This window comes from Dama dama, chromosome 13 (assembly GCF_033118175.1).
Source record: "Dama dama isolate Ldn47 chromosome 13, ASM3311817v1, whole genome shotgun sequence".
Taxonomy (NCBI): Eukaryota; Metazoa; Chordata; class Mammalia; order Artiodactyla; family Cervidae; genus Dama; species Dama dama.
In genome coordinates this window covers 66,437,406-66,463,983 of record NC_083693.1, presented here as the reverse complement: position 1 = coordinate 66,463,983, position 26,578 = coordinate 66,437,406, and the positions used below count along the sequence as shown (strand labels likewise).

The window sequence follows — 26,578 nt, the reverse complement described above, 5'->3', positions numbered from 1 at the left end:
TGATGCTGTGAAAGTGCTGCACTCAATTTGCCAGCAAATATGAAAAACTCAGCAGTGGCCACAGGACTGGAAAAGGTCAGTTTTCATTCCAATCCCAAAGAAAGGCAATGCCAAAGAATGCTCAAACTACTGCACAATTGCACTCATCTCACACGCTAGTAAAGTAATGCTTAAAATTCTCCAAACCAGACTTCAGCAATATGTGAACTGTGAACTTCCAGATGTACAAGCTGGTTTTAGAAAAGGCAGAGGAACCAGAGATCAAATTGCCAACATCTGCTGGATCATCGAAAAAGCAAGAGAGTACCAGAAAAACATCTATTTCTGCTTTATTGACTATGCCAAAGCCTTTGACTGTGTGGATCACAATCCAAGAACAAGATATAACAATTTTAAATATATATGCTCCCAACATAGGAGCACCGCAATTCATAAGGCAAATACTAACAAGTATGAAAGGGGAAATTGTCAGCAACACAATAATAGTGGGAGACTTTAATACCCCACTCACACTTATGGATAGATCAACGAAACAGAAAATTAGCAAGGAAACACAAATTTTAAATGATAAAATGAACCAGTTAGACCTAATTGATATATCTAGATATCAAATTAATTTGATAAATTCATTTGAATTTATGAATTTCACCCTTTTCTCAAGTGCCCACAGAACATTCTCCAAGATGGATCACATCCTGCACCATAAATCTAGCCTTGGTAAATTAAAAAAAATTTGAAATCATTTCAAGCATCTTTTCTGATCACAATGAGGTAAGATTAGATGTCAACAATGGGAAGAAGACTATTAAAAATACAAACATATGGAGGCTAAACAACACTCTTCTGAATAACCAACAAATCGGGGAAGAAATCAAAAAAGAAATCAGAATATGCATAGAAACAAATGAAGATGGAAACACAACAACCCAAACTATGGGATTCAGTAAAAGCAGTGCAAAGGCAAAGGTTCATAGCAATACAAGCTTACTTCAAGAAACAAGAGAAAAATCAAATAAATAATCCAACTTTACACCTAAAACAACTAGAAAAAGAAGAAATAAACAATCCCAGGGTTAGTAGAAGGAAAGAAATCATAAAAATTAGGGCAGAAATAAATGAAAGGAAACAAAAGAGATTATAGCAAAAAATCAACAAAACTAAAAGCTGGTTCTTTGAAAAGATAAATAAAATAGAGAGACTATCAGCCAAACTCATCAAGAAAAAAAAGGGAGAGGAATCAAATCAACAAAATTGGAAATGGAAATGGAGAAATCACAACAGACAACACAGAAATACAAAGGATCATAAGAGACTACTATCAGCAACTATATGACAATAAACTGGACAACTTGGAAGAAATGGACGAATTCTTAGAAAAGTATAACCTTCTAAAACTGAACCAGGAAGAAAGAGACAACCTTAACAGACCCATCACAAGCACGGAAATTGAAACTGTAATAAAAAATCTTCCAACAAACAAAAACCCAGGACCAGATGGCTTCACAGCTGAATTCTACCAAAAATTTAGAGAAGAGCTAATACCTAACCTACTCAAACTGTCCAAGAAAATTTCAGAGGAATGTAAACTGCCAAACTCATTCTACGAGGCCACCATCACCCTAATACCAAAACCAGACAAAGATGCCACAAAAAAAAGAAAACTACAGGCCAATATCACTGATGCACATAGTTGCAAAAATTCTCAACAAAATTCTAGCAAACAGAATCCAACAATATATGAAAAAGATCATACATCATGACCAAGTGGGCTTTATCCCAGGGATGCAAGGATCCTTCAATATTCAGAAATCAACCAATGTGATACACCACATTAACAAACTGAAAGATAAAAACCATATGATTATCTCAATAGATGCAGAGAAAGCCTTTGAAATTCAACATCCGTTTATGATAAAAACCCTCCAGAAAGCAGGCATAGAAGTAGCATACCTCAACATAATAAAAGCCATATACAAGAAACCCACAGCAAACATTATCCTCAAAGGTGAAAAATTGAAAGCATTTCCCCTAAAGTCAGGAACAAGACAAGGGTGCCCACTCTTACCACTACTATTCAACATAATTTTGGAAGTTTTAGCCACAGCAATCAGAGAAGAAAAAGAAATAAAAGGAATCCAGATTGGAAAAGAAGAAGTAAAATTCTCACTGTTTGCAGATGCCATGATCCTCTACATAGAAAACCCTAAAGACACTACCAGAAAATTACTAGAGCTAATCAATGAATATAGTAAATGTGCAGGATATAAAATTAACACACAGAACCCACTCACAACCCCACCTGGGACGATTGTCAGCAGCTGGTGCAGGTGCTCTTCACCACAGAAGAACGGGAGCGAATTCTGGCAGAGGCACGGAAACGGGTCCCCGGGGGCCGACAGGAGACCAACCGCCCAGCCTCATCTCATGGACGAGGGGTTTCCTCTGTTGCGGCCTAACTGGGATTTTGAGCGAGCGGAAGGTAGGGAGCGTCTCCGAGTGTACCGCCAGACTCTGATGGCTGGCCTGCGGGCCGCAGCAAGAAAGCCGACAAATCTGGCAAAGGTAAATTTAGTAAGGCAAGAGCCCACTGAGAGCCCAGCAGCCCTCCTAGAGAGGCTGATGGAAGCTTTCAGGCAATATACTCCTATGGACCCCCAGGCTGAGGAGTCACGCGCTGCAGTTCTGTTAGCGTTTGTGAATCAGGCAGCCCCAGATATTAGGAGGAAATTACAAAAGATAGAGGGATTGGGAGAACAGACGATACAGGATTTACTGAAAGCAGCTGAAAAGGTATTTAATAATAGGGAGACCCCAGAAGAAAGGGAAGAACGAATTCGACGGGAGGAAAGGGAATTAGCTGAGAAGATTAGGAAGGAAGATAGAGAACATAGAGCGAGGGAAAGCCGGAAGAACCAGAGGGAGCTAGCCCAGATTCTTTTTGCGGGGATAAAGGCTGGAACAGAATTGAGGGAACCTCGAGACCCCCGGACGAGAGAAAAAGAGAAACCAAAAAGGCAGGCCCTAAAGAAAGATCAGTGCGCCTACTGCAAAGAACAGGGGTACTGGAAAAACGAGTGCCCTAAGAGGGACCCGAGGAGAGGAACGACCCAGAGAGAGAGAATCTCCCCTAGAACTCGAGTTCTATATGCGGGGGAAGACAGTGACTAGGGGAGTCAAGACTTGGCACCCCTCCCCGAGTCCTGGGTAACCATACATGTGGAGGGGAAACCCGTTGACTTCATGGTAGATACTGGTGCCCAGCACTCTGTTTTAAATAAAAAACTGGGACCAATGTCTAAGAAAACCAGCTTGGTGCAAGGAGCCACGGGGACAAAAAGATATTGTTGGACCACAGAACGAAAAGTAGATCTGGGGACCCACCAGGTGCCCCATTCGTTTTTGGTGATACCAGAATGCCCAGCCCCTCTACTTGGAAGAGACTTGTTGACTAAAGTTAATGCTCAGATTCATTTTGACCCTGGGAGAATGACAGTCACGGATGGACTTGGACAGCTGATACATGTCTTATCCCTAGCCTTAAGAGATGAATACAGACTTTTTGCGCCTAAGCCTTCAGAGACCATAGCACCAGATGTACAACCGTGGGTCCATAAATACCCTTTGGCCTAGGCTGAAACGGCAGGGATGGGACTGGCCAAACAGAGACATCCGGTCATCATCGAGCTAAAGGCCGGGGCAACTCCTGTGAGGGTGAGACAGTACCCCATGAGCCAGGAAGCTCGGCAGGGGATCACTCCCCACATTCGACGTCTCATGGCTCCAACAGGGTGGGGTGTGCCCGGCTCTGGGAAAAGAATGTTGTTTACAGATACCAGAGCCCAAGACCCCCCGCCAGGTGAGAGAGTTTCTGGGGACTGTTGGATATTGCAGACTGTAGATCATGGGGTTTGCTGAGAAGGCCCAGCCCTTGTATGAGGGAAGTAAAGAGACCCCAAACTGGCGCCTGGATCAACGAGGATACCACCCTCCAGAAGGATGACAAAGATGGATGGTACCAGGATCAAAACAACAACCTGATATTGCCTGCCATCCTGGGTCGTCACCTATGTGAACACCTGCACACAACTGCACACCTGGGAGAGAAAAAGACCTTAACACTTCTCCAGACGGCCTGCCTGAGGTTCCCTCGACAAAATGCAACTGTACGAGAGATAATTCAGGAGTGCAAAGCGTGCCAGCTAGTGAGGGCAGAGAAGAAGGAGCACAGGGGAACGAGGTACTGAGGGGAAAAGCCAGGGCAACACTGGGAGATAGATTTCACTGAGGTAAGGCCTGGCAAGTACGGGTATCGCTATCTATTGGTTCTGGTAGATACCTTCTCGGGGTGAGTGGAGGCCTTCCCCACTAAGGGAGAGACAGCAATAGTGGTTGCCAAAGAGATCTTGGAGGAGATAGTGACTAGGTACGGGCTGCCATTGACTATGGGCTCTGATAATGGACCTGCCTTTTTGAGCCAGTTTGTACAAGGGCTGGCCCAAGCTCTGGGGACGAAATGCAAGTTACATTGTGAATATAATCCCCAGAGCTCAGGACAGGTTGAGAGAATGAATTGGACCCTAAAAGAAACTTTGACAAAGTTGGCAATAGAGACTGGCAGGGACTGGGTGACCCTCCTTCCCTTTGCACTCTTTCGGGTGCACAACACCCCTTATAAGCTGTATCTTACCCCTTTTGAGATTCTGTATGGAAGACCCCCTCTTGTGTGTCTTATTTTGAAGGAAAATGCCTGCCACCCCCTCTGTGTCTTGGTTGCTGTAATGCCAAAAATCTTATACCACTCTGAAGAGGTTATGTACTCACATTGGGACTGGGAAATGCTAAGACAAAAGAGAGAGCCAATCAGTGCGATCACCATAGCAGCCTTGTTCAGTTTTGGGCTGGCAGGAGCAGGACTTTGGGACAATTCCAGCAAACTCTGATGGCATGAAGTAAGGTGCATAACCATGTTTGGATATTGATTCAAGAGATACACGAGGGTCAAAATAAGGGGGCCATCCGCTCACATAATATTGGCCCAGGTGATTGGGTTTGGGTAAAACGGCACCAATCTAAAGTATTAGAACCTTGATGGAAAGGCCCTTATGTTGTTCTCCTTACCACTCCTACCGCTGTCAAGGTCGACGGGATTGGACCCTGGGTTCACTGCAATCACGTGCGGATCTGAAGGGAGTCTTCCCCGGGGAAGGACCCCAGGGGAAATACCCACAATTCGGGCCATGGGGGACCATAGGGACCGGGAGAAAACTCGGCCAAGAAGGGTTCTTTGCGTGCCTGGGCAACATAAGAAATAACTGGAAAACCTGTGGTGGCATGGAAAGCTATTGTTGCAGGAGCTGGAGCTGTGTAACCTCTTGTGATGGGCCCTGGGAACGGGACATAGGAAACAGAGATTAGGTAGCCCCGAGTGTGGTGCAATCCCCAGGGCCCAGTACCTCAGATACAGGTGCAATTTAACCAAGCTTCACTATCTCTGCAAGGCCAAGGGCTTTCCTCCCTACGAGCCGCTGTAGATGCTATGCAGACCATACAAGAGTGGTAAGAGAATCTATGGCAAAAGTGAGAGAGGGACTGGTGCAATGAAAGAGAGAACGGGAAGCCCAGCAGAGATGGTTTGAGTCTTGGTTTCAACACTCCCCCTGGCTGACTACCTTAATTTCCACCCTCCTGGGTCCACTTATAGTCCTATTCAGTATCAGCCAGTGGCCCAAGATGGAAAAGAGGAAGATTCCTCTACTTGAACAACAGACAGGGGGGAATGTGAGCCGAGCAGAAGTCATGCCATGGCAGGCAGCTTAGATTAGGAGTAGGCCTTCCTACTTCTGGGTGGTAAGATTATCAGGCCACCTGGGTCAGCTTTCGCTTAACACCGACCGCTGTTGCCAATTAGGAACGGGGTGGAAACCCCTGGGAAAGTCCCGCGCGTGCAAAAGTTTTGACCAATGAAATTGCTTTGCAATCCGCTTAAGCCAACTACCAACAGCGTGTGCTCACCCTATAAATTTGTGTAACAGCTTGGGCTCAGGGCTCTCTGACCCCACACCACTGTGTTGGATGCAGCAGGAGCCCTGACTCGAGTCAGCAATAAACTTCCCTTTTTGCGAGTTGCATTGTCTTGGAGGCCTTCTCTCTTCCCGCTTGGGGATGCGGACATCAGGCATAACAGACCTCCTGTCTTCTCACACGTGTTCATACATGTACACACGCACACTGTCACACACACACACTATACCGTTTATCCCACTGTCAATGAGAAAACTGAGGGCCAAGGAGGCCCACCCCTGTGCCAGGGGGCAGAGTGGGCTTTCTCCGTCTAACCGACACCCAACAGACTGTTTATGCCCATTCCGGTGACCCCAGGCCTCTCACCCTCAACTCTTTCTGCCCTAGGCTGTGTCCTCCCACGCTAAGTCTCAGACCCGTGACTACATGTCTCTCTGGGCCGTGTTTTCAGGCCTCTCCACCTCCATCCTCAGCCCTGCAGATGGCATCTCAAACTCCACAAGGAGACTGACAAGGAGGGAGACAGAGAGCCCACAACTCGGAAGGGCGAGAATCAGGAATTCCTGGAATCAGACGTCAGGGAACCCCTTGCAGAGCCTGGCAGATCTACATGACACCATGGTCCCCTCTGTCCCATCTCAGGCTTCCCCCTACCCCACCCACAGGGCAAATACCACACAGCAAGGATGTTGGCTCCTACTCTGGAAATCAGCAGAGGCTTTGGAACTAAGGAGAACCCACAGCATCCTGTCAGGAAACCCACCTGTCCCTCACGGGGGACGTCTTGACCTTAACTCTCATGCTCCACTGGTCAGGATCCCCTCCCACCTCCTCCATCCCAGGCACTCTGCTCTCTCCAGGGATCCTGGGTGCCAGCCCCCTGGGTTCTTCCTGTGGAGCCCCAGGTTAGGGGTGCGGTCAAGTCACATCTATTAACTTTCCCTTAGGACTGTGCCATGCTGCAGCCTTGCTGCTGGTCATCCCACCTCCTGAATCTCTCCTAAGTCCACACAAACAGACCCAAGGAACTAGCAGCATCTTTATAACACGCAAGCCAACTCCAGCCCAGCTCTTGCCAGGCTGAAGGCTAACCTCTAGGAAAGTTGACAGCACCCCCTCTTGGCTTGCCTTCTCTCACCTTCCAGCCAGGGTGGGGCTTCCCTCATTCTGCTCACCTTGTCCTTGCCCCGCCCCCCTGTGGCTTTAGATCACTGCATCCCAGGAACCGCTCATTCTCCCCTTACCCCTAAGTCCCCTTCCTCGTCTCCCGTCTGCCTCTCCCGTGGTCCTGGGGTGATGGCTTTCCCCTGGGCTCCCTGCTCCTCCCTACTCTGTTCCTCTCCCTGGTGCCTTTCCCTTTTGGGTGTCCTCCTCTTTACACCCCTTGGCACTCAGCTTAGGGGACCACCTTCCATCCATGCTCACCTGCCCATCCTGGGAGGATGAATCCTGATGTTTCCTGCCTGTCTGATTCTCTCCTGAACTTCCCCTGAGCAGATCCTTAACCTGCCTCCTGGAAACCATGCAAATCTCATATTGACCCTCTGTTTAAATCCCTTTAAAGCTGCCTAGGACCCTATGGAACTTTCCCAGATCCCTCGCTGAGCCCCAGGCCGCCGGTTCTCCAGCGGCTCCATCATGGCCCCATGCTCTCTGCAGTTCCTCACTGTCTGCTCCAGTTGTGCCAATTTCTTTCCCTTTCTTGAAAATGCTCCCCTCACTTTTTCTCTTGCTGGGAACACTTTGCTCTCTGTTTACCCACAACCTTCTACCTTTCCTTTGTTGGCAGCACTGCAATCCCCTCCTCCAGGAATCCTTCCCTGACTTCCCGCTGAGTCTGGTCCTCCCCTCTCAGCCTCCAATTCCTTTGTTCATCACCCATCTTCCCCATTATATTCTAAGTCCCAAGAGGGCCATGGCTGCAAAAATCTTTATGGCTTGAGTGACTCTGTGGTTTAAAGTGTTCCTCTGACATCCGTCTGGTTGGGATAACATCTTGCTGGCAGTAATTTCTAGCTGTGTGGCCTTGGGGGAATTACTGAGCCTCTCTGTTCCTCAGTTTCCCCATTGGTAAAATGGGATTAGTAACAGCAAGTATCTCATGTGACACAAGGACTAAATGGGTTATTCCAGGTAGAGGTCTTAGCAGCTTGCTTGGAGGAGAGATCTCTTCCAAGTGACGTCAGTTGTGGGTGATATTGTCATTACTGTGTGCTCTTCCTAGACATCTCACAGCCCCAGTACATCAGGGGGATGAAGGGCTGTGTGTTCACTGCTCTTTCACTCCTAGGACCACCATAGTGGCGGCTGATGGGGATCCTCTGTCAGGGGAGGAGGTGGGACTGGCCAGGCGGTGGAGGAGCTCAGCTGGGAACCTGGAAGTCGCTGGTCTCCCAGGTTGGGGAGCTTGGGGGCAGAGGGGTGATCCTGGGGGAGGAGGCCCAGCTCAGCCGCAGGAAGGAGGGGTCCAGGGGCTGTGCCAGCAGAGGTCAGGGTCAGAGCCCCTGCATGTAGGCACGAGGGGACATCCCAGGTCCTGGGGAGGGAGGAGTGAATCTTGACCTGGACCCAGAGCCCCTGGAAGTGGTCATCGGCAGCAAGCGCCCCACCCAGTTCTAGTCCTGAGGTCCAGTGGGCTTGGTCACAGGCTCAAAGCCTGCTCCTGGGCTGGCTGGTGAGGCTGAGGCAGAGGGGCCCAGAGGTGGGGTGGGCTGAACGTGTGTGGCAGGTCAAGGAGCTTGGCCTTGGGACCCAGCAGCAGGGTGGAGACGCACAGGAAAGCATCCAGTCCAAGGAAGGAGCTTTATTGTTCTGTGGCTCAGAGCCTCCTTGTCACCAGGCACACAGCCCCTGGGCACACGGAGCCCCTAGCACTGTCGCGGTCACCTTTCAAGGATGAGCAGATGGGGCCAGGCAGCTGCAGGGGGCGGGCCGTGCCTCGGTGCACAGGGGCCAGGCTGCTCCCAGGGACCTGGGCACCCAGCTCCTTAGGGAGGAGGGGAGCTCTAGGCTTCCTTGGGGTTGGTGACTTTGCCCAAAAAGATGATGCTCTGAGTGTCTTTGTGCAATATGGAAATCAGAAACGGCCTGTTGAAACTGATAGTTAATGCGTTAGTGATCAAGGATGTACCCACCACTAGGACAGCTGTGACGGCAGCTCCTTCCGTGCCCTCCTCGCCCACGTCGAGCACGGCCTTGTGGACCACCTGTGGGGACACCAAACGTTACCCACTGGAGTCGGGGGAGGCAGGGTGTGAGCAGGGGCCCGAGTGCCTCTAGAGACCAACATGCATCCACCTGCTCCTGGTCTGTCACTGCGCTATCAACCTGTTCAATCTGTCTGTCCTCCCATCCGACTGTCAGCTGGTTTGTTGCTGTGATGCATGGATGTGGAAAGTGACCTGAGAGTCCTGCGCCCAGGGTCAGAGAGGCAAACAGCAGGGGCTCCTGGATCTGGATCCCTCTCTGTCTGAGTCGACAGACTCTGCTGTCCCCCAAGCACCCCCTAGTGTAGGGGAAGGGGCCAGATCAAGGCGTTTTTCTTGCAGGGAACTGTCCACAGTCCTTCCATGCTGAAGTTGCACATGAGTGGCACTGCTTTCTGCACCACTGTGGCCCTCAGCTATCTTGCCTAAGATTGGCTTCCCAGCCCTGGACCACGAGGCCCCATGGCCCTGTATCTCTTTTACCAAGCCCTCTGGCAGGTGGGATGCAGGGGAGACTGCAGGGCTATTCAGCCACCCCCATTCATTCTAACCTCTGCTTCTAGGATGGCAGTACCAGGACCCCTGGTGTCCTTCTCTCTTGCTCTTAGTATATATTCATCACGCTGGCCCTGAGCCATTGTTAGTACCTCTTACCTGCTCTGCCAGTTTCTTCATGCTGGGTAAGAACTATCACCATATTTTATAAATGGAAAAACTGAGGGCCACAGGACTTTAACTATTTGCCTCTTTAGGCGTGAAAAGTAGAGCTTGGCACGGGGTCCACGGATTCCACTCCAGGGGAATTCTTTCCCAATGATGGACTCCTGGTCACATTATATTTCAGGGAAGGTGGGGACAACTCCCAGTATGATTGCAACCCAGTCCTGGGGAGAGTGATTAATTTACAGGAAATTCAATGAATTTGCAAATTCAGAATTAGCCAAACATCTGCCTGTCTGTCCCCGTTCAAGTTCCTATAAGAAGGATGAATTCTCCAAAGTTTAGACTTACCTGGGAAACTGCCAGCTTGTGTTCATTTGTGATTCCTGAGAAGTTCGCATTGCTGGTGAAGATATTCTTCATACCCAGCTGGGAAAGGATGTCTTTCAGCTTATAGTCGCTGGAGATGGAAAACCTTGGCAGGTTGAGTTTATGTATATATCTAGGAAATGAGAAAGATAAACTTGAACTCACACTGGACACAGTGTCTGCCTTTCTTCCACCTCACAGTTTGATCTGTGGTTTCATCTCCAACCACCTCCTTAACACTGGAAAGATGAACTTCCTTCCTCAGTGTCTAGACCCCTCAGGCTAACTCTGCTTAATTCCTAATTATGCATTTCTGACTGCAGGAGTCTAATGTCCCAGGGATCTAATGCAGGATCCCTGGGTCAGGAGGATCCTCTGGAGAAGGAAATGGCAACCCACTCCAGTCATCTTGCCTGGAGAATTCCATGAACAGAGGAGCCTGGCAGGCTATAGTCCATGGGGTTGCAAAGAGCCAGGCATGACTGAGCAACTATCACTCACTCAATGTCCCTAGGGCTGGGCTGTGGTGTTGCCCACAAAGGTCCCACCTTAAGGCTGCAGGGCAAGGAAAATACCCTCCTCCAACAGGGATTTCACAATTTCTGGGAGATTGTGCTGGGGAGGCTGCTTCACAGGCACCAGGAAGGCTTCCTGCAGGAGGTGGCATGGAGCCTGAGTCCCAGGGGAGGGGATGGAGCTGACTGGTGAAGAGGAGCCTAGGAGGAGGTGGATACACTTGCAAGAATGTGGGAAGCCAGAGGGGCTGCTCCACAGCACAAGGGCGGCCTGAGTGTAGTCAGCAGGGAAGGAAGGAGCTGAACAGGGGCTTGGAGGGGACATGGGGGCTGGGAGCTGCAGTCAAGGGACTTGGGGACTTGAATCATCCAATTCAGAGTCTCCATCTGGCCTTCCCATTTGAGGACAGGACAGCTTCAGCTTCTGAGCCAAGCCGCCAGCAGGTTCTTGGAGCAAGAGATGCTGTCTCCCACCCTGAGGCTTCCCTCCCTCTCTCTCAGTCTGTATTTCCTTAAAGACTCTTGTCAGGGCGTCTGGTCTTAGATGCCAAATATGAGGAGGTTGAGACTCCCCTTAAACTGTGGGGTGCCCCCACACAGCTGCCCACACCCCCTCCCTATCTGCCCCCTTCAGACCCTGGCCCAGCACTGCCTCACCCTCTCCTGTCCCCCTGAGATCCGTCTCCTGAAGCCCACCTCCTGGCCTGTGTGTCTACCCTCAGTTTACCCAGAACTCAACCCCTCCCCACTCTTCCCGGCTCCTCCTGGTCGAGCCCCCAGCGCCCTCCCCTGGGTGACCCCACTGGGCTCCTGGCTGGCCTCCCTGCCTCCTTGCTTGTCCTCTGCTGTCTGCTGTCCACTCGGCACCTTGGGTGATTCTTCTAAAACATCACTCAGATCTTTTACTCTTTGACTCAAAATCTTGTGATGAATTTCCATTTCCCTTAGATGGTGGGGGAGTCAAGGGGTCTGCAAGGCCCTAGTGACCTTAGTCCTCCCTGAGGACCCCGACCTCACCCAACTTCCTTCTCACTCCCTCTGCTCTCCTGCTCTGGCCTCACTAATCCTCAACCACGCCAGGCTCGCTCCTGCCTCAGAGGCTTTGCACTGGCTGTTCCTTTGGTTCAGTGATGCTTTTCCTGCGACATCCACATGACTCAGTCCCTCACCTCAAACATCACCTAAGGGCTATCCTAATTATTATCACAAACTACCCCTGGGTCCAATTTTCTTTCTCTTTTTCCTTTATTTTCCCTCACCCCACCATTTCCCATCTCTCTGAATACAAAAATTATTTAGTTGTTTATTTCTTATCTGTCTCCCCCAATTACAAATTAAGTGCAGTGAAGGTGGGGAATTTAGTGCTTTATTTGCTGACTCAGGATCTAAATTATTCCCTTAGACATTGCATGACCTTCATTAATTAATTCAACCAGTGCTAAGTGGATGAGTGAATAAATGAGTGACTATGATGGAAAGACAGCTTGTCCTCAGAGCCTGTCTCACCTGAGCCCTCATCTGATCCCGATTCTATCTCTTCCTCTCCACTGTCGGAAGGTGGAGCCAAAAAAGAACCGCATGAGCGGTGGGTGATGTGTTGAGAATCCTCCTGACTCAATACATGTTGATGTAAGAGGGACCCTCAGTCCTCTTGCCCTCCCCTCCTCTGATGTCATCATCCCATGGAAGGAAAAATTTTGGCTTAAAGTCCCTAAGGTAGCAAAAGGCAAAGTCACCTCAGTACGGGCTCTCCCACCACTGTCCCTCCCCCGAACCTGCACATTCCTGAGGCCCTGTTGCTGGGGGTCAGGAGTCCAGGAAGAGGGGGAAGGACCGAAAAGGCAGGTGAACCCACAGCTCCGGGTCCTGGGGAGTCACCTGGGCTGCAGAGATTTTCGCCACCTCGTCAGGGTCTCCGCGTTCAGCTTGGCTTCTAGGTCCTGCATCTTGCCCTCGTCGGGGAGGATGAGGAGGGCGCTGTCGTTGCTGGTGTACGTGAGCTCCACCAGCGTGCAGCCCAGCTCCTCGTCCCGGAAGTAAGGGGTTTCCAGGCCGAGGGTCATCATGGGCACCTGCACCCTCGTGTCCTCGCTCACGTGGAACTCTGAGTCGTATGTACGGTGAGGATCAAATGGCGTCGTCCACTGGGCTGGAGGAGAAGGAATAGATGAGGACTCTGAGTACAGGGCTGTGTCCTGTCCCTCTTCTGCCCTGGGCCCTCAGTGGGGAAGACCCTCCCCGCACCAGCTGTGCCCCCTACCACCTGCCTCTAGGGCTGGGCCTGCCAGGGGTGCACATACTCCTGGGAAGATGGGTAAGCCCTTGGGGATGGCGGTGAACCCCACCGGTCAGGATTGAGAAGGGGGGCATGAAATACACCTGGTTAGTTGTGCTCCACAGGAAATCAACAGGAATGTGGAAGGCAAAGGAGAGACGGGGGTATCTGAGTCTGGGGACAAATGGGACCTCCTGGTCCTTCAGGGGAGTAGGTTAGTGACCAGGGGTTAGTCGTTGACTTTTCAGGGCGGACACACAACCCGGCAGCCTCGTGAGCCCAGCTGGAACAGGAACCACATGGGGACCCGGAGGGCAGGGCGGGGTCAATAGAGGAGAGGACTCGGGTCTCCACCCAGGAGGATGCATCCTCCCTGAGGCTGGGGCTTCTAGAGGAGTTTAGGGCTCTGGGGCTTCACAGAATGTGTATCTACCCCCACCTCCTGCTTTGTTTCCAGCCCTGCCTGTGCCCTCAAGGTTAGAGGCAGGGGTAGACAGAAAGGGAGGCTACCTGGGGTGCCCCTGGGGAAGAGACTTGTAAGGAGAAAGTCCGAAGGTGGAATAGGAAAGGGAAGCACAGAAAACTCAAAAAACAAACATAGCAGGACAGGCCTGGATGCGTTGTTAAGAATAATTCAGTTCTAAGCTTTCATTTACAAACAACCACGGTGGCCCAAGAGGGCTGCTCTGGACTCTGCCAGGAGTCCGCAGCTCTGGACTAACTTGTCTCCAAGAGTTGGTGTGTCTCTACACAGCTGACCGCATCCTGACTTGATAATTCACCTCTGGGTCCCTATTTGCCCTTCTTGCTCCCTGTGCAAAATCCATCTGCTTTTCTACTCCGCCCCTTGTGAATATCCAGCTGGGGTTTGCCATGCTGACCTCCTGACACTGGGACCGGGCGTCAGACCAGCTCAAAGCTGGGAGAGGAGGCTGTCTAGGGGGCTCCCTTCTGCAGAGGCTGCTCCCGGATGGTGGCCTGGCCTGTTCCATCTTCAGCTGATAGAAGAGCACCAATGAAGACCCTGGGGATGCACAGGCTCCTCAGAGTCTGTCTCACCGTGAAGACCACCAGCCTCACCGGGAGCCTCCAGAGACCAGGTCCCGCAGCAGGTCAGAACCAGTCCATGGTGGGCACAGCTGAGGGTTCCCGCGGGCTCCTACACCACCTCATCAGGAAGGACACACGCACGAGTGATGGGAATGGGAAGATCCTTCCTCTAGCAGCCGGGGAAGAGTAAGTCAAAGCAAAACTCTCCCTCTGCATCAGACAAAGGGTTAGCAGCTTCCCTCCACTAACGTCCTGTAATGACCATTGAGTTTGGGAAATCCCTAGACAGTCAAATCCAGTGGTTGGGGCAGGGCCTTAGTGCCCGAGCCCCTTAAGCTGAGGGCTGCTGCTGCTGCTAAGTCGCTTCAGTCGTGTCCAACTCTGTGCGAGCCTCCTCTAACTCCTCCTCTATAGTGTTTTTCCTAATGACAGTTGGCTGAGCCAGGAAATAGCCCTGCTGCTGCTGCTAAGTCACTTCAGTCATGTCCAACTCTGTGCGACCCCATCCCTGGGATTCCCCAGGCAAGAACACCGGAGTGGGTTGCCACATCCTTCTCCAATGCATAAAAGTGAAAAGTGAAAGTGAAGTCGCCCAGTCATGTCCGACTCTTCGCGACCCCATGGACTGTAGCCTACCAGGCTCCTCCGTCCATGGGATTTTCCAGGCAAGAGTACTAAAGCCTCATAAAAAAAAAGTGTCTGTTCCACTGAACCCCAGACTAGGCACCCACCTTTAAAGAAGATATAATTCAACAAGATTAAATCTGTGAGCTGGTCTTGATCATTGAAGAGCTTCTCAATTTTTCCATGAGTTTTATTCTTCACATATTCATTGATAAGCTTTATGGCAGCTTCGGAATCCTTGAAGTTGATGGATAAAACCTCAGAGGCGTAAAAAGCCTCGGCATCTTTCCTGAACTTGTCCAGCAGCTCCAGCTCCTCTGGCATGAACATGGCGTTGCCCACGCTCAGCTGCAGCTGGTTGCTGGGCCGATTGAATGTCTGCAGGAGGTGCTGGAAGCCCTGGTGGATTTCTGTCTCCGGGGTCTCTGTGAGGTTGAACTTGAGACCTTCCAGGATCTCCGTCAGGGTGGAGCCACGGGCCCCCAGGGACAGGAAGGCCAAGGCTATGGAGATGCTCAGAGGGGAGAAGATGACATTCTTATTGGGTTTCCCCAAAGCCAACTTCTTATAGAGGCTGAAGGCGAAGTCGGTGTTGCTGGAGGCTAATGAGTGGTCATCCACAGATGCCCCTTTGTGCTGTTCTTCCGGGGTCACGTTCTCTGGGAGGCAGTGGACACTGGAGCAGAGTCCAGCCACCAGGAGCCCGAGAGCCAGGAGGGTAGACATTCTCTCCGCCCTCATGTCTGAAAAGCAAAGCTCCTTTAAGTCTCTGCGTGTTAGAACCCCCATCCACTGTCCCCCGTTGCCTCTGTTCTCTTGGACCTGCTGCTCTGTGACCTCCCAGGGGTAGGCACCCTCCTGGGCTCCCAACACACATGAGGGGGCTCTGGGCTCCCTCTTAACTTTGACCAAGTGCTTTGATTGTTATCAATTTCCCCAGTGGAGAGACTCGGCAGAGTGGGGAGGGGCTTTTCCAAGGTCTCACAGCAAGCCATGGAGGAGTGAGGGGCAGGAGCCTGGGGTGCCTGGTTCCAGGGTGGGGAAGCTGGTGATGGGTGTGAGGTGCTGGCCAGTGAGAACCCATCTCCCTCCCAGGAGATGACATCGTCAGAGGGGCCTGGGAAGCCGGGTTCCTTTCCCACCGTGCCCCTCTGTTCCCCCAGGAAGGAGCCCTGCACTCATCAGGGGACAGTGCACCTCTCCCCGCCTCTGAGGACAAGGGTGTGACCTCAGGGAGGCTCTCCTGTCGAGGTGCCTGGTCACAGAGAGGGTTCAGGAGAGAGGCTGCCACAGGCAGCGGGAGCCGTGCTGGAGCCTGGCTGCCCTGAGCAGGGCTGGTGCAAAGAACGAGGAGGGCAGAGCATTCTGCCCACCGCTGCCATCTGGACATGTGGAGGGTGTTTCCAAAAAGAGCTTAGAAAGGCCTCCTAGTGGGGAGAAGCAGGTGAGCTCAGAGTCTCAGACCTGGTCGAGGATTTCGTTTGGACCACTTGTGAGTGCTGTGTGGTGACGAGCAGTGACTGAACCTCTCTGATCCTCAGTTCCCACCTCCGTCCAACATGTGGAACGGCTCAGGTGACGTATAGGATGAAGGTGCTGGGCTCCTAAGAGGAATTCCAGACATGTCACCCCCTCCATGAGCTACACTTTCTAGGACTCAACAAGCCAGACTTGTGATTCCTGGGGACAGAAGACAGAGCTACTGCCTGGGAAATCTCCAGGAGAGACTGAGGTCAAACTGGTGACCTCAGCAAAGAGGGCTGATTCCCTTCAGGCTCTGCCCCCTCATCTCAGGATTCAGAGGACAGAGCACTGCTGGGGTGGTGAGGGGGGAAGTGGAAGACCAAGGAGGGGAGGAGCCTGAGCTGCATCTCAGCCAGAGCCCAGGGGAAAGGCCTTCGGACAAGCCTGAGGACAGAGGCAATCAACTGCCCCAGCTATGTAGTTTGCTCAGGGCTGATGCAATGGTTTCTTTCAAAAAGAGTAAATACTTTCTTTCGAAATTATCCTGAAGGAAGGGTGCTTTTTTATTTGGCCAGGTTAAGGCTCTATTTCTAAGTAGACTCACCTCTCTTCTGCTTGGCTGGGGGCCCTAAAGGCACAGTGGAGCCCAGGAAACCCCCTGGAGACCCCTCTGCCCAGAGGGATCCACTGCACTAATTCTGTCCCCAGAGCTCTCTGAGAGCAGCGCCCTGTGCCAGGAAGGGGACGCACCTTAGTGCCCTCGGGGGAGCTCTGACCTGAAGGCAGATGCACAGCTGGATGGGGTGCACAGCTGGCTCAAATCACAACCCCAAAGAGTCAGAAGCAGAAATGCCCCCAGAAGCCCTGGTGGCACGTCCCTCCCTTTGCGGGATGAACACTGAGACTCAGAGAGAGGACTGGCCTTCAGAGGACTCAGAAGCCCCCAGCATCAGACACATGTCCTCTCGCCTCCCTCCCACCTCAGGTTCTACCGACCCCTGACTGAGGCCAGAACCACCCTGGGAAAGGGGTCCCTTGGCTCCCAGTGTGGGAGCATCACGGATTACCTGCCTGGGAGAATGGGATGTGGGCAGTGGATCCAGAGCCGCCGCCTGCCCGGATGCTGGAGTTTCCTGGGTGCTGCTGTGTATTTATCCTGCAAAGCCCTCCTCCCAGGCTTGTGAAACGTAGGCGGGGACAGCACAGGACTCTGTCCTCTGACTGGAAATGGGCAGATGACCATTCCTGGTAACAGGTTTCATTAGATCTATTCAAACAATCTCGTTCCTGAAATAGCCAACCACAAAGTAAGCATACACAAAAAGCCTATCCTGTGTTAGAGTTTCTTTCTGTTTATAAAATACTGATTGAGGAACATGTGACAACTCAGAAAACATCAAATGGGCCATTGAAAACGTCTCCAAATTATTGTTCTTTTTAAAGAGTTATTGACTCTTATTAGTGTTTTATTCCTGTTTCTAATATCCTCATTGAGGATCACATAGAAACCCTGAAAATGTAAAGAAGAGCTTGGAAAATATCCCCTAGAACTCTATCCCCCAGGAAAATCCCAAGTTAGCATTGAGTTGTGTGTCTTTATTGGTCAATTTTCTTTGAAGTGTGTATGTGTGCAAGTGTCTTTATGTGATAGGAATCTCCAAACACAAACTCACACTTGTTTTTCTTTGTTTTGTTTTTCATTTGGCCATGCTGTGTCTTAGTTGAGGCAGGCGGGATCTTTAATTTTGGCATGTGGGATCCCTAACCAGGGATGAAACCCAGGCCCTCTGCATCGGGGGCGCTGAGTCTTAGCCCCCAGACCACCAGGGAACGTCCTCTCACATGGTTGTTAATATGCTATAAGCTATTTGTATGCAGCCTGATTTGCAAGTTGAGGCACTCGTTTCTCATTCCCACAGGGCTGATGTGAGCCTGAGGACCCCAGAGAATGTCAGGAGCTCAAGTGTCTGGGGCCAATGGTCTCAGCCTTGACCTTCACCCTTCTGCCCATCACTACTGTTTCAATGTAAGAGCCAGTTGTCCTCCACCCCTGATATTGATGTCTTAGATGCTTCATTGAGCCAATCTCAGCTATTTTCCGGGCTCAGGGTATAAACCTACCCGTTCATGCCTCATAGTCGCCACCCTTAAGCCATGACAACTCTGACCGACCCCTGGGGATCGCTAGGGGTTCCATCAAGCACAGTTTGCAAACCGCTGGCTTCGTGGTGTGGTTATGGCTTTTACACGAAGTAACCTTCAATTCTGAAAGTACTATTTGCCAGCTGTTTGAACCCAGGCAATTTACTGGAAATCGATCAACCTTAAACTCTTCAACTCTAAAATGCAGATAACAACACTTCCCTGACTGGAAAGGGGTGGGAGGACATCTCTGTGAAGATTTACTCGGATAATACTGAATGTGCGCTCTAATAAAATAACATTTTTGTTGTTGTTGTGCATAGTGTGGCATCGTTTGTTGTTGAGATGCTAAGTGACACAAAGACAGTGTCTTTGTGACCCCAGGGACTGCAGCATGCCAGAATTCCCTGTCCTTCACTATCTCCCAGAGTTTGCTCAAGTTCATGTCCATCAGGTTGGTGATGCCATCCAACCATCTCATCCTCTGTTGTCCCCTTCTCCTCCTGCCCACAGTCTTTCCCAGCATCAGGGTCTTTTCCAATGAATCTGCTCTTCTCATCAAGTGAGAGGGACTGGAGGGACTGAGTGTCAACACCAGTCCCTCCAGTGAATATTCAGGGTTAATTTCCTTTAGGATTGAAGGTTTGATCTCCATGATGTCCAACGGGCCTCCGCATCCTTAGAGAACTTAAGAAATATTCAGTGACTGAAAGGCACTGAGATGATCAAGAAGAGCTTGGTCTTATCTTTCCTGAAATCATGATCTATGTCCTTTCAGTCTCCAAATATTTCCAGAATTGAGTGTAAATTTCTAAGTTACAGAAAATCACAAAGAAAATAGACATGAAAACAAAGCTGCAGTCTATTTTTCTCTTTTAAGTCCAGATGTAAATAGCGGGTTGACAAGGTAATTCCATGTTGTAAGGGATTCAGGGTGCTTCTATTCCTCATGATCTGTGCCAGGTCCCAGATGGCTCATTGCCACATCCACTTTCTGCTCCACGGGAGGGCAAGAGACAGGGCTTCTCTCATAGCTCAGTTGGTAAAGAATCTGCCTGTGATGCAAAAGACCCCGGTTTGATTCCTGGATTGGAATGATCCTCTGGAGAAAGGATAGGTCACCTATTCCAGTATTTTTGGGCTTCTCTTTGTAGTTCAGCTGGTAAAGAATCTGCCTGCGCTTGGGAGACCTGGGTTCAATCCCTGGGTTAGGAAAATCTAGAGAAGGGAAAGGCTACCCACTCCAGTATTCTGGCCTGGAGAATTTCATGGACTGTATACCCCATGGGGTTGCAAAGAGTCAGACATGACTGAATGACTTCCACTATCACTTTAGGGCTTCCATTATAGCTCAGCTGGTTAAGAATCTGCCTGCTATTCAGGAGACCTGGGTTTGATTCCTAGGTCAGGAAGATCCTCTGGAGAGGGAAATGGCAACCCATTCCAGTATTCTTGCCTGGAGGATCCCATGGACAAAAGAGCGTGGCAGACTACAGTCCATGGGGTCATAAGAGTTGGACACAGCTTAGTGACTAAATCAAGGGATAAAAGGAAAGGCACCCTACTCTTTGAGAGAAATTATCTAAATATCACCTGCCTTATTTCCACTTCTGTTCCATTGGCCATAGCTTGATCCTAGGGCTATATCTAACTGCAAGGAGGCTGTGCTGTGAGGTCAATATTCTACATTGGATAACCCATGTCACAGCTGAAAATGGGAGGTTTATTTTTCAAGAGGAAATGAGAATGGACATGCATCATGACTTCTAATCTTGCCACCACGTTTTACCTGAGTGTTCTCTAGTCCTCTGGCCCCAGGGGAGCCATCCTTTTTCTTGATGCTCTCATTAGGCTGTGCAGAGGACTGTGACATGACCATCCTACATGAATGGTGGTTGCTGGATTCCAAAAATGTCCTGGACCAATTGGTCTGCTGCTCCCAAATATTGGTACAGGATGTTTTTGCAGTTCAACAACCACTGTTCATGTCAGTTGGTCATGTCGCGGTCTTGTCTATAGCCTGATGAGAGGATAATTAGTAACGATCCAGAATCCACTGGCTCCTTTTCTTTGAAGTGAACCCCTCCAGATGATCTTTCAATAGCCACTAAGACTACAGGACCACTGGAGCCTGTTTACTGACTCAGTCTTTAATCCTTTTTCCATATTCCATCCCCTAAGTCCAAGGGACCCCAAGCATATTTCTGAACCCCACAAAAGGAGTTAAAAAGGAAATTAGGGACCTACTGTTGTGTTAAAAGATAATCTTGCTCTCTTGTGGTATACCACTCCAATCTCTCCTTCCATCATATCAATTTTCCTTTTCCAACAATCTCTTATCAGGACTCTTGGCACTTAGAGTTCACATGAATAACTCAGAATTAACTCCCCATCTTCCATTTCAATATCCTTCAGTTAATCAAAAGTGTTAATCAATAACACCTGTGACCTTTTTTTTCAGCATAAAGGTAACATTCATAAGTTTTAAGGAATTTGAACATGGATATATTTTGATGACCTATTTTTCACCTTATCACCAAAAAAAGGGAAATAAAGAACTCTCAAATGTTTTATAAAGAGAGGAAGAGAGAAAGTGTGTGTGGGGGAAAAAAGCATTTTTAATAGCTTCGTCTTATTAGGCTGGGAAATAAACACTGGATTTAAGGCAGCAGGGAGAATAATATCCCATCCTGGTAGGAAAAAAATAACTATATTTTGATTGGAAGAAAAGAGTTAGTATCTAATTTCCAAGGACATTTGAAACCTACACCTCATTTAGACCTTTGGGAAAAGGAAGATGAATATTAAGGGAAACAAATTTGAAAAAATGGCACAAAGGTAATTAATACAATTTTAGTCACAGTAGGAAATATAAGGAGAAGAAAAAGGAGTAAACAAAAAAGCACTTCATCCAAAATCTAAATTATGATATCAGGAATACTTGGTAGAATATATTTTGCAAAGAGAACGAAAACATCTTTCATCTCATGATATGACCTTGGCGATTCCTGACTGTACCTTTATGACCATCTCAACTGCTGTAGTGGAGGAAAATTGACCCTTTTTGATTTCTGGTCAAACACTTGGTGACTGCAGCCATGAACTTAAAACATGCTTGCTTCTTGGAAGGAAAGCTATGACAAACCTAGACAGTGTATTAAAAAGCAGAAACACCTCTTTGCTGACAAAGGTCAATATAGGCAAAACTATGTTTTTTTCCAATAGGCATGTTTGGATGTGAGTTGGACCATAAAGAAGGCTGAGGGCCAAAAAATTGATGCTTTTGAACTCTGGCGCTGGATAAGACTTTTGAGAAACCCTTGGACTGCAAGAAGATCAAAGCAGTCAATCCTAAATGAAATAAACCCTGAATATTCATTGGAAGGACTGATGCTAAAGCTCCAATACTTTGGCCGCCTGATGCAAAGAGTCAGTTCTTTGGAAAAGGCTCTGATGCTGGGAAAGATTGAAAGTAGGAGGATAAAGGGGTAACAGAGAATGAGACGATTGGATGGCACCACTGACTTTGAGCAAATTCTGGGAGATAGTGAAGGACAACAAAACCAACCCCAAGAAAAAGAAATACAAAAAGGCAAAATGGTTGTCCAAGGAGGGCTTACAAATAACTGAGAAAAGAAATGACGTGAAAGGCAAAGGAGAAAAGGAAAGATATACCCATCTGAATGCAGAATTCCAAAGAATGTCAAGGAGAGATAAGAAAGCCTTCCTTAGTGGTCAATGCAAAGAAATAGAGGAAAACAACAGAATGGGAAAGACTAGAGATCTCTTCAAGAAAATTAGAGATAACAAGGGAACATTTCATGCCAAGATGGGCTCAATAAAGGACAGAAATGGTGTGGACCTAACAGAAGCAAACAATATTAAGAAGAGGTGGCAACAATACACAGAAGAACTATACAAAAGAGATCTTCATGACCCAGATAACCACGATGGTGTGATCACTCACCTAGAGCCAGACATCCTGAAATGTAAAGTCAAGTGGACCTTAGGAAGCATCACTACAAACAAAGCTAATGGAGGTGATGGAATTCCAGTTGAGCTATTTCCAATCCTGAAAGATGATGCTGTGAAAGTGCTTCACTCAATATGCCAGCAAATTTGGAAAACTCAGCAATGGCCACAAGACTGGGAAAGGTCAACTTTCATTCCAATCCCAAAGAAAGGCAATGCCAAAAAATGCTCAAACTACTGCACAATTGCACTCATCTCACACGCTAGTAAAGTAATGCTCAAAATTCTCCAAGCCAGACTTCAACAGTATGTGAAGCATGAAATTACAGGTGTTCAAGCTGGATTTAGAAAAGGCAGAGGAACCAGAGATCAAACTGCCAACATCCGTGAGATCATCGAAAAAGCAAGAGAGTTCCAGAGAAACATCTACTTCTGCTTTATTCACTATGCCAAAGCCTTTGTGTGGATCACAATAAACTGTGGAAAATTCTTCAATAGATGGGAATACCAGACCAACTTACCTGCCTCCTGAGAAATCTGTATGCAGGTCAAGAAGCAACAGTTAGAACTGGACATGGAACAACAGACTGGTTCCAAATTGGGAAAGGAGTACATCAAGGCTGTATATTGTCACCCTGCTTATTTAACTTATATGCAGAGTGCATCATGAGAAATGCCAGGCTGGATGAAGCACAAGCTGGAGTCAAGATTGTCAGGAGAAATATCAATAACCTCAGATATGCAGATGACATCACCCTTCTGGCAGAAAGTGAAGAAGAACTAAAGAGCCTCTTGATGAAAGTAAAAGAAGAGAGTCAAAGTGAGTGAGTGACTGAGTGAAGTCGCTCAGTCGTGTCGAACTCTTTGCTACCCCATGGACTGTAGCCCACCAGGCTTCTCCATCCATGGGATTTTCCAGTAAGGGTACTGGAGTGGGTTGCCATTTCCTTCTCCAGGGGATCTTCCTGACTCAGGAATCGAACCCAGGTCTCCTGCATTGCAGGTAGACACTTTACCCTCTGAGCCACCAGAGAAGCAAAAAGTTGGCTTAAAACTCAACATTCAAAAAACTAAGATCATGGCATCTGGTTCTATCACTTGATGGCAAGTAGATGGGGAAACAATGACAGACTTTCTTTTCTTGAGCTCCAAAATGACTGCAGATAGTGACTGCAGCCATGAAATTAAAAGACACTTGCTGAAAAATGGCTGCCCCAAGGAAGCCCGCACCGCGCAGCCAGTGAGGTCTGGGTAACAAGCTTCTGGGGGAAAGGGGGTGGGGGGGTCTAGGAAGAGCCGTCTCCAGGACCATCACCCCCCGAGCTGCACAGGTTCTGGTTATAGCCACCCCTTGCCATATCTTTTGAATTATACTTGGAAAAATGGTGGCCAGAGGAAAAAAAAATGATAAAGTTTTTCCTCATGGTGAATAAACAAGGGCAGACCCGACTTTCTAAGTACTATGAACATGTGGAGATTAATAAGTGTACGCTTCTGGAAACAGAAGTCATAAAGAGCTGTCTCTCTCGATCCAATGAACAGTGCTCTTTCATTGAATATAAGGACTTTAAGCTGATATACCGGCAGTACACAGCTCTCTTCATTGTGGTTGGAGTTAATGACACAGAGAACGAGATGGCAATTTATGAATTCATCCATAACTTTGTGGAAGTTTTAGATGACTACTTCAGCCGAGTGAGTGAACTAGATATAATGTTTAATTTGGATAAAGTACACTTCATTTTGGATGAGATGGTATTAAATGGCTGCATTGTGGAAACAAATCGGGCAAGAATTCTTGCCCCTCTGCTAATTCTTGATAAGATGTCAGACAGCTGAAAACAGAGATGCTCTGCCAGACAACATTGACTCAAAGGAAATGAGAATACCATGGAGTACCTCTCAACATCGCTAGCCCACAAGAACCTGGAAGACCAAACATCTCAAAACAGGCTATCCTTCCAAAGACTTTTAAACAGGGGTTTTCCACAGTTCCTAAATGGAAAACAAAAGTGTATTTTAAAATATGATGTACAAAGAAAAATTTTCTCTAAACAGAGAGACAAGTTTTATTTTCTGACCATAAGCATTTTTTTTTTTCCTCACTTGTTTAGATTTTGAGTAGTACTAAGGGAAACTTTTTGGTCTCTGCTTGACTTTGCAAAGAGATAAGTTCAGGAATAGCACCACCGGGTGGGAAGAAAATGTGAGAGCTCTCCGTTGGCCAATAAACTGTTAAAATTTAATAAAAAAAAAAAAAGACACTTGCTTCTTGGAAGAAAAGTTATGACCAACCTGGACAGCATATTAAAAAGCAAAGACATTACCTTGGCAACAAAGGTTTGTCTAGTCAAAGCTACAGTTTTTCCAGTAGTCATGTATTGATGTGATAGTTGGACTATAAAGAAAGCTGAACACTGAAGAATTGATGCTTTTGAACTATGGTGTTGGAGAAGACTCTTGAGAGTCCATTGGACTGCAAGGAGATCAAACCAGTTCATCCTAAAGGAAATCAGTCCTGAATATTCATTGGAAGGACTGATGCTGAAGCTGAAACTCCAATACTTTGGCCACCTCATGAGAAGAACTGACTCATTGGAAAAGACCCTGATGCTGGGAAAGATTGAGGGCAGGTGGAGAAGGGGATGACAAAGGATGAGATGGTTGGATGGCATCACCGACTTGATGGACATGAGTTTGAGTAAACTCGGGGAGTTGGTGATAGACAGGGAGGTCTGGTATGCTGCAGTTCATGGGGTCTCAAAGAATTGAACATGTCTGAACAACTGAACAACAACAAAATAACAAATTATATACAATTTTCTTCAGACAACCCAAAAGAGGAAAAGGTTTGGGAGGCAGGAAAAATTACATTGGCCCAGGTTGATAATGACTGAAGCTGCTGACATGTATGTGAGATTCATTACATCATCCTGTCTATTTTTATATGTATCTGAATTTCTCCATAATAAAAACATGAAGCAAAAAAATCCTTGAGGGAGAGATTGTGCTTTGTTTCTCAGTATTTAATGCATCCTCAGCATGAAGTGGGTGCTCAATATTGAACAGATGAAGGATGAAAGAGGGAAGGAGTGAAGCCATACACCTCATCACAGCCCCTGCTGTGTCCTCCCTTTAATGAACATCAGGAGAAAAAATTGAAGGTTCCTGAGAAGTCAAGGAAAAGTGAGACTGTGGGTGTTTATGTCCAGACAGTAGATGAGAAGTCAGAATAAAGCTGGGAGAAAATGAAGTCTGGTGCAAATGCATTAACCCATGTTCACGCTGACTCTGCGCTCAGTCTGGAGGCCACCTGTGTGCCATCCCTGCCATCAAGCCAGCTCAGAAAGGACCAGGCTTTTGAGTTGCAAAAAGTTTTGCAAACATGCTTTCTGCTGAGCACATGTTAACTTTTCTGTCCTTGCTGCATTAAAGTTGAAAGTTCTATTGATTTGTATTTACCACGGAAAACCACTCCAGCCAAAACAAATAAACTATTGTGACATCTGAAAGAGTCATAACTCAAGCTTCTTGGAGGCGAGATCATTGACCTGGGCTGTGATCCTGTGACAGGCACAGTGTCACAGCAGGAGGTGTCCCAGAGGAGAGAATGACCCAGGAGAGGCTGGAGCTTGGCTCCAATGAGCTCAGCCTTCCCTGGTGTAACGAATGTCTATCAACATCTCTGGTTTCAGCTTCATGATATCGACTTGAAGGGGGTGTCAGGTTATATGGAAGTTTGCAGCAAAAGGCAAGTATTCTGAACATCAAAAATATTTTGGCAGTTTTGTGAATTAAAGAAAACCAGATATCCCAAGTTAAGGAATGTAGCACTTTTCTATGTATGGGAAGAGACACGAGTCTGGGTTCACTTTCCCATACGTATCTCAGCTATATGAGGCCAATATCCTGTGTTTGCACATCCTCAGCCCCCTTGTGGCTCACCATAGGGAGTGGCTGCATCTGCATCTGATGGCTGCCATATCCAGCAGGGGTTCTTCTTCCTGAGTGCCCTTAGGGCTCATATTGGAGCACTGCAGTCGCTGATGACTGTGACATCCTTGTTTACTGATATGGCAGGAAATACTCCATTTCTTGGAGAAGGCAATGGCATCCCACTCCAGTACTCTTGCCTGGAAAATCCCATGGATGGAGGAGCCTGGTAGGCTGCAGTCCATGGGGTCGCAAAGAGTCGGACATGACTGAGCGACTTCACTTTCACTTTTCACTTTTATGCATTGGAGAAAGAAATGGCAACCCACTCCAGTGTTCTTGCCTGG

General features: G+C 48.3%; 2 protein-coding genes across 3 annotated transcripts; one reads left to right on the top strand and one right to left on the bottom strand.

The window, feature by feature from the left end:
* Positions 1 to 8,835: 8,835 nt before the first annotated feature.
* Positions 8,836 to 17,328, bottom strand: LOC133068209 (serpin A3-7-like). Of its 2 annotated transcripts, none has more exons than XM_061159359.1 (5): positions 17,252 to 17,328; positions 14,828 to 15,463; positions 12,650 to 12,920; positions 10,239 to 10,389; positions 8,836 to 9,227 (listed from the first exon to the last, which is right to left on the bottom strand). In XM_061159359.1, exons 2-5 carry the CDS (start codon positions 15,459 to 15,461, stop codon positions 9,027 to 9,029), a joined length of 1,257 nt encoding a protein of 418 aa, XP_061015342.1. In that variant the 5' UTR covers positions 15,462 to 15,463; positions 17,252 to 17,328; the 3' UTR covers positions 8,836 to 9,026. The 2 variants fall into 2 exon arrangements, with proteins under 2 accessions (XP_061015342.1, XP_061015343.1); XM_061159360.1 differs by having other exon boundaries at positions 17,256 to 17,291.
* Positions 17,329 to 23,654: 6,326 nt separating this feature from the next.
* On the top strand, positions 23,655 to 24,431 carry LOC133068487 (AP-4 complex subunit sigma-1-like). Its single transcript, XM_061159708.1, has one exon. The coding sequence runs from the start codon at positions 23,703 to 23,705 to the stop codon at positions 24,135 to 24,137; it is 435 nt and encodes a 144-aa protein (XP_061015691.1). The 5' UTR covers positions 23,655 to 23,702; the 3' UTR covers positions 24,138 to 24,431.
* The last annotated feature ends 2,147 nt before the right edge of the window (positions 24,432 to 26,578 follow it).

Bases quoted from the DNA above. Each gene is read 5' to 3' on its own strand.
- LOC133068209 (XM_061159359.1), bottom strand. From the start codon at position 15,461: ATGAGGGCGGAGAGAATGTCTACCCTCCTGGCTCTCGGGCTCCTGGTG. The intron at 10,390-12,649 runs GTGACTCCCCAG...CTCATTTCCTAG, and splicing joins CGAAAATCTCTGCAGCCCAG to ATATATACATAAACTCAACC. The intron at 9,228-10,238 runs GTAAGTCTAAAC...GTGTCCCCACAG, and splicing joins ACAAGCTGGCAGTTTCCCAG to GTGGTCCACAAGGCCGTGCT.
- LOC133068487 (XM_061159708.1), top strand. From the start codon at position 23,703: ATGATAAAGTTTTTCCTCATGGTGAATAAACAAGGGCAGACCCGACTT.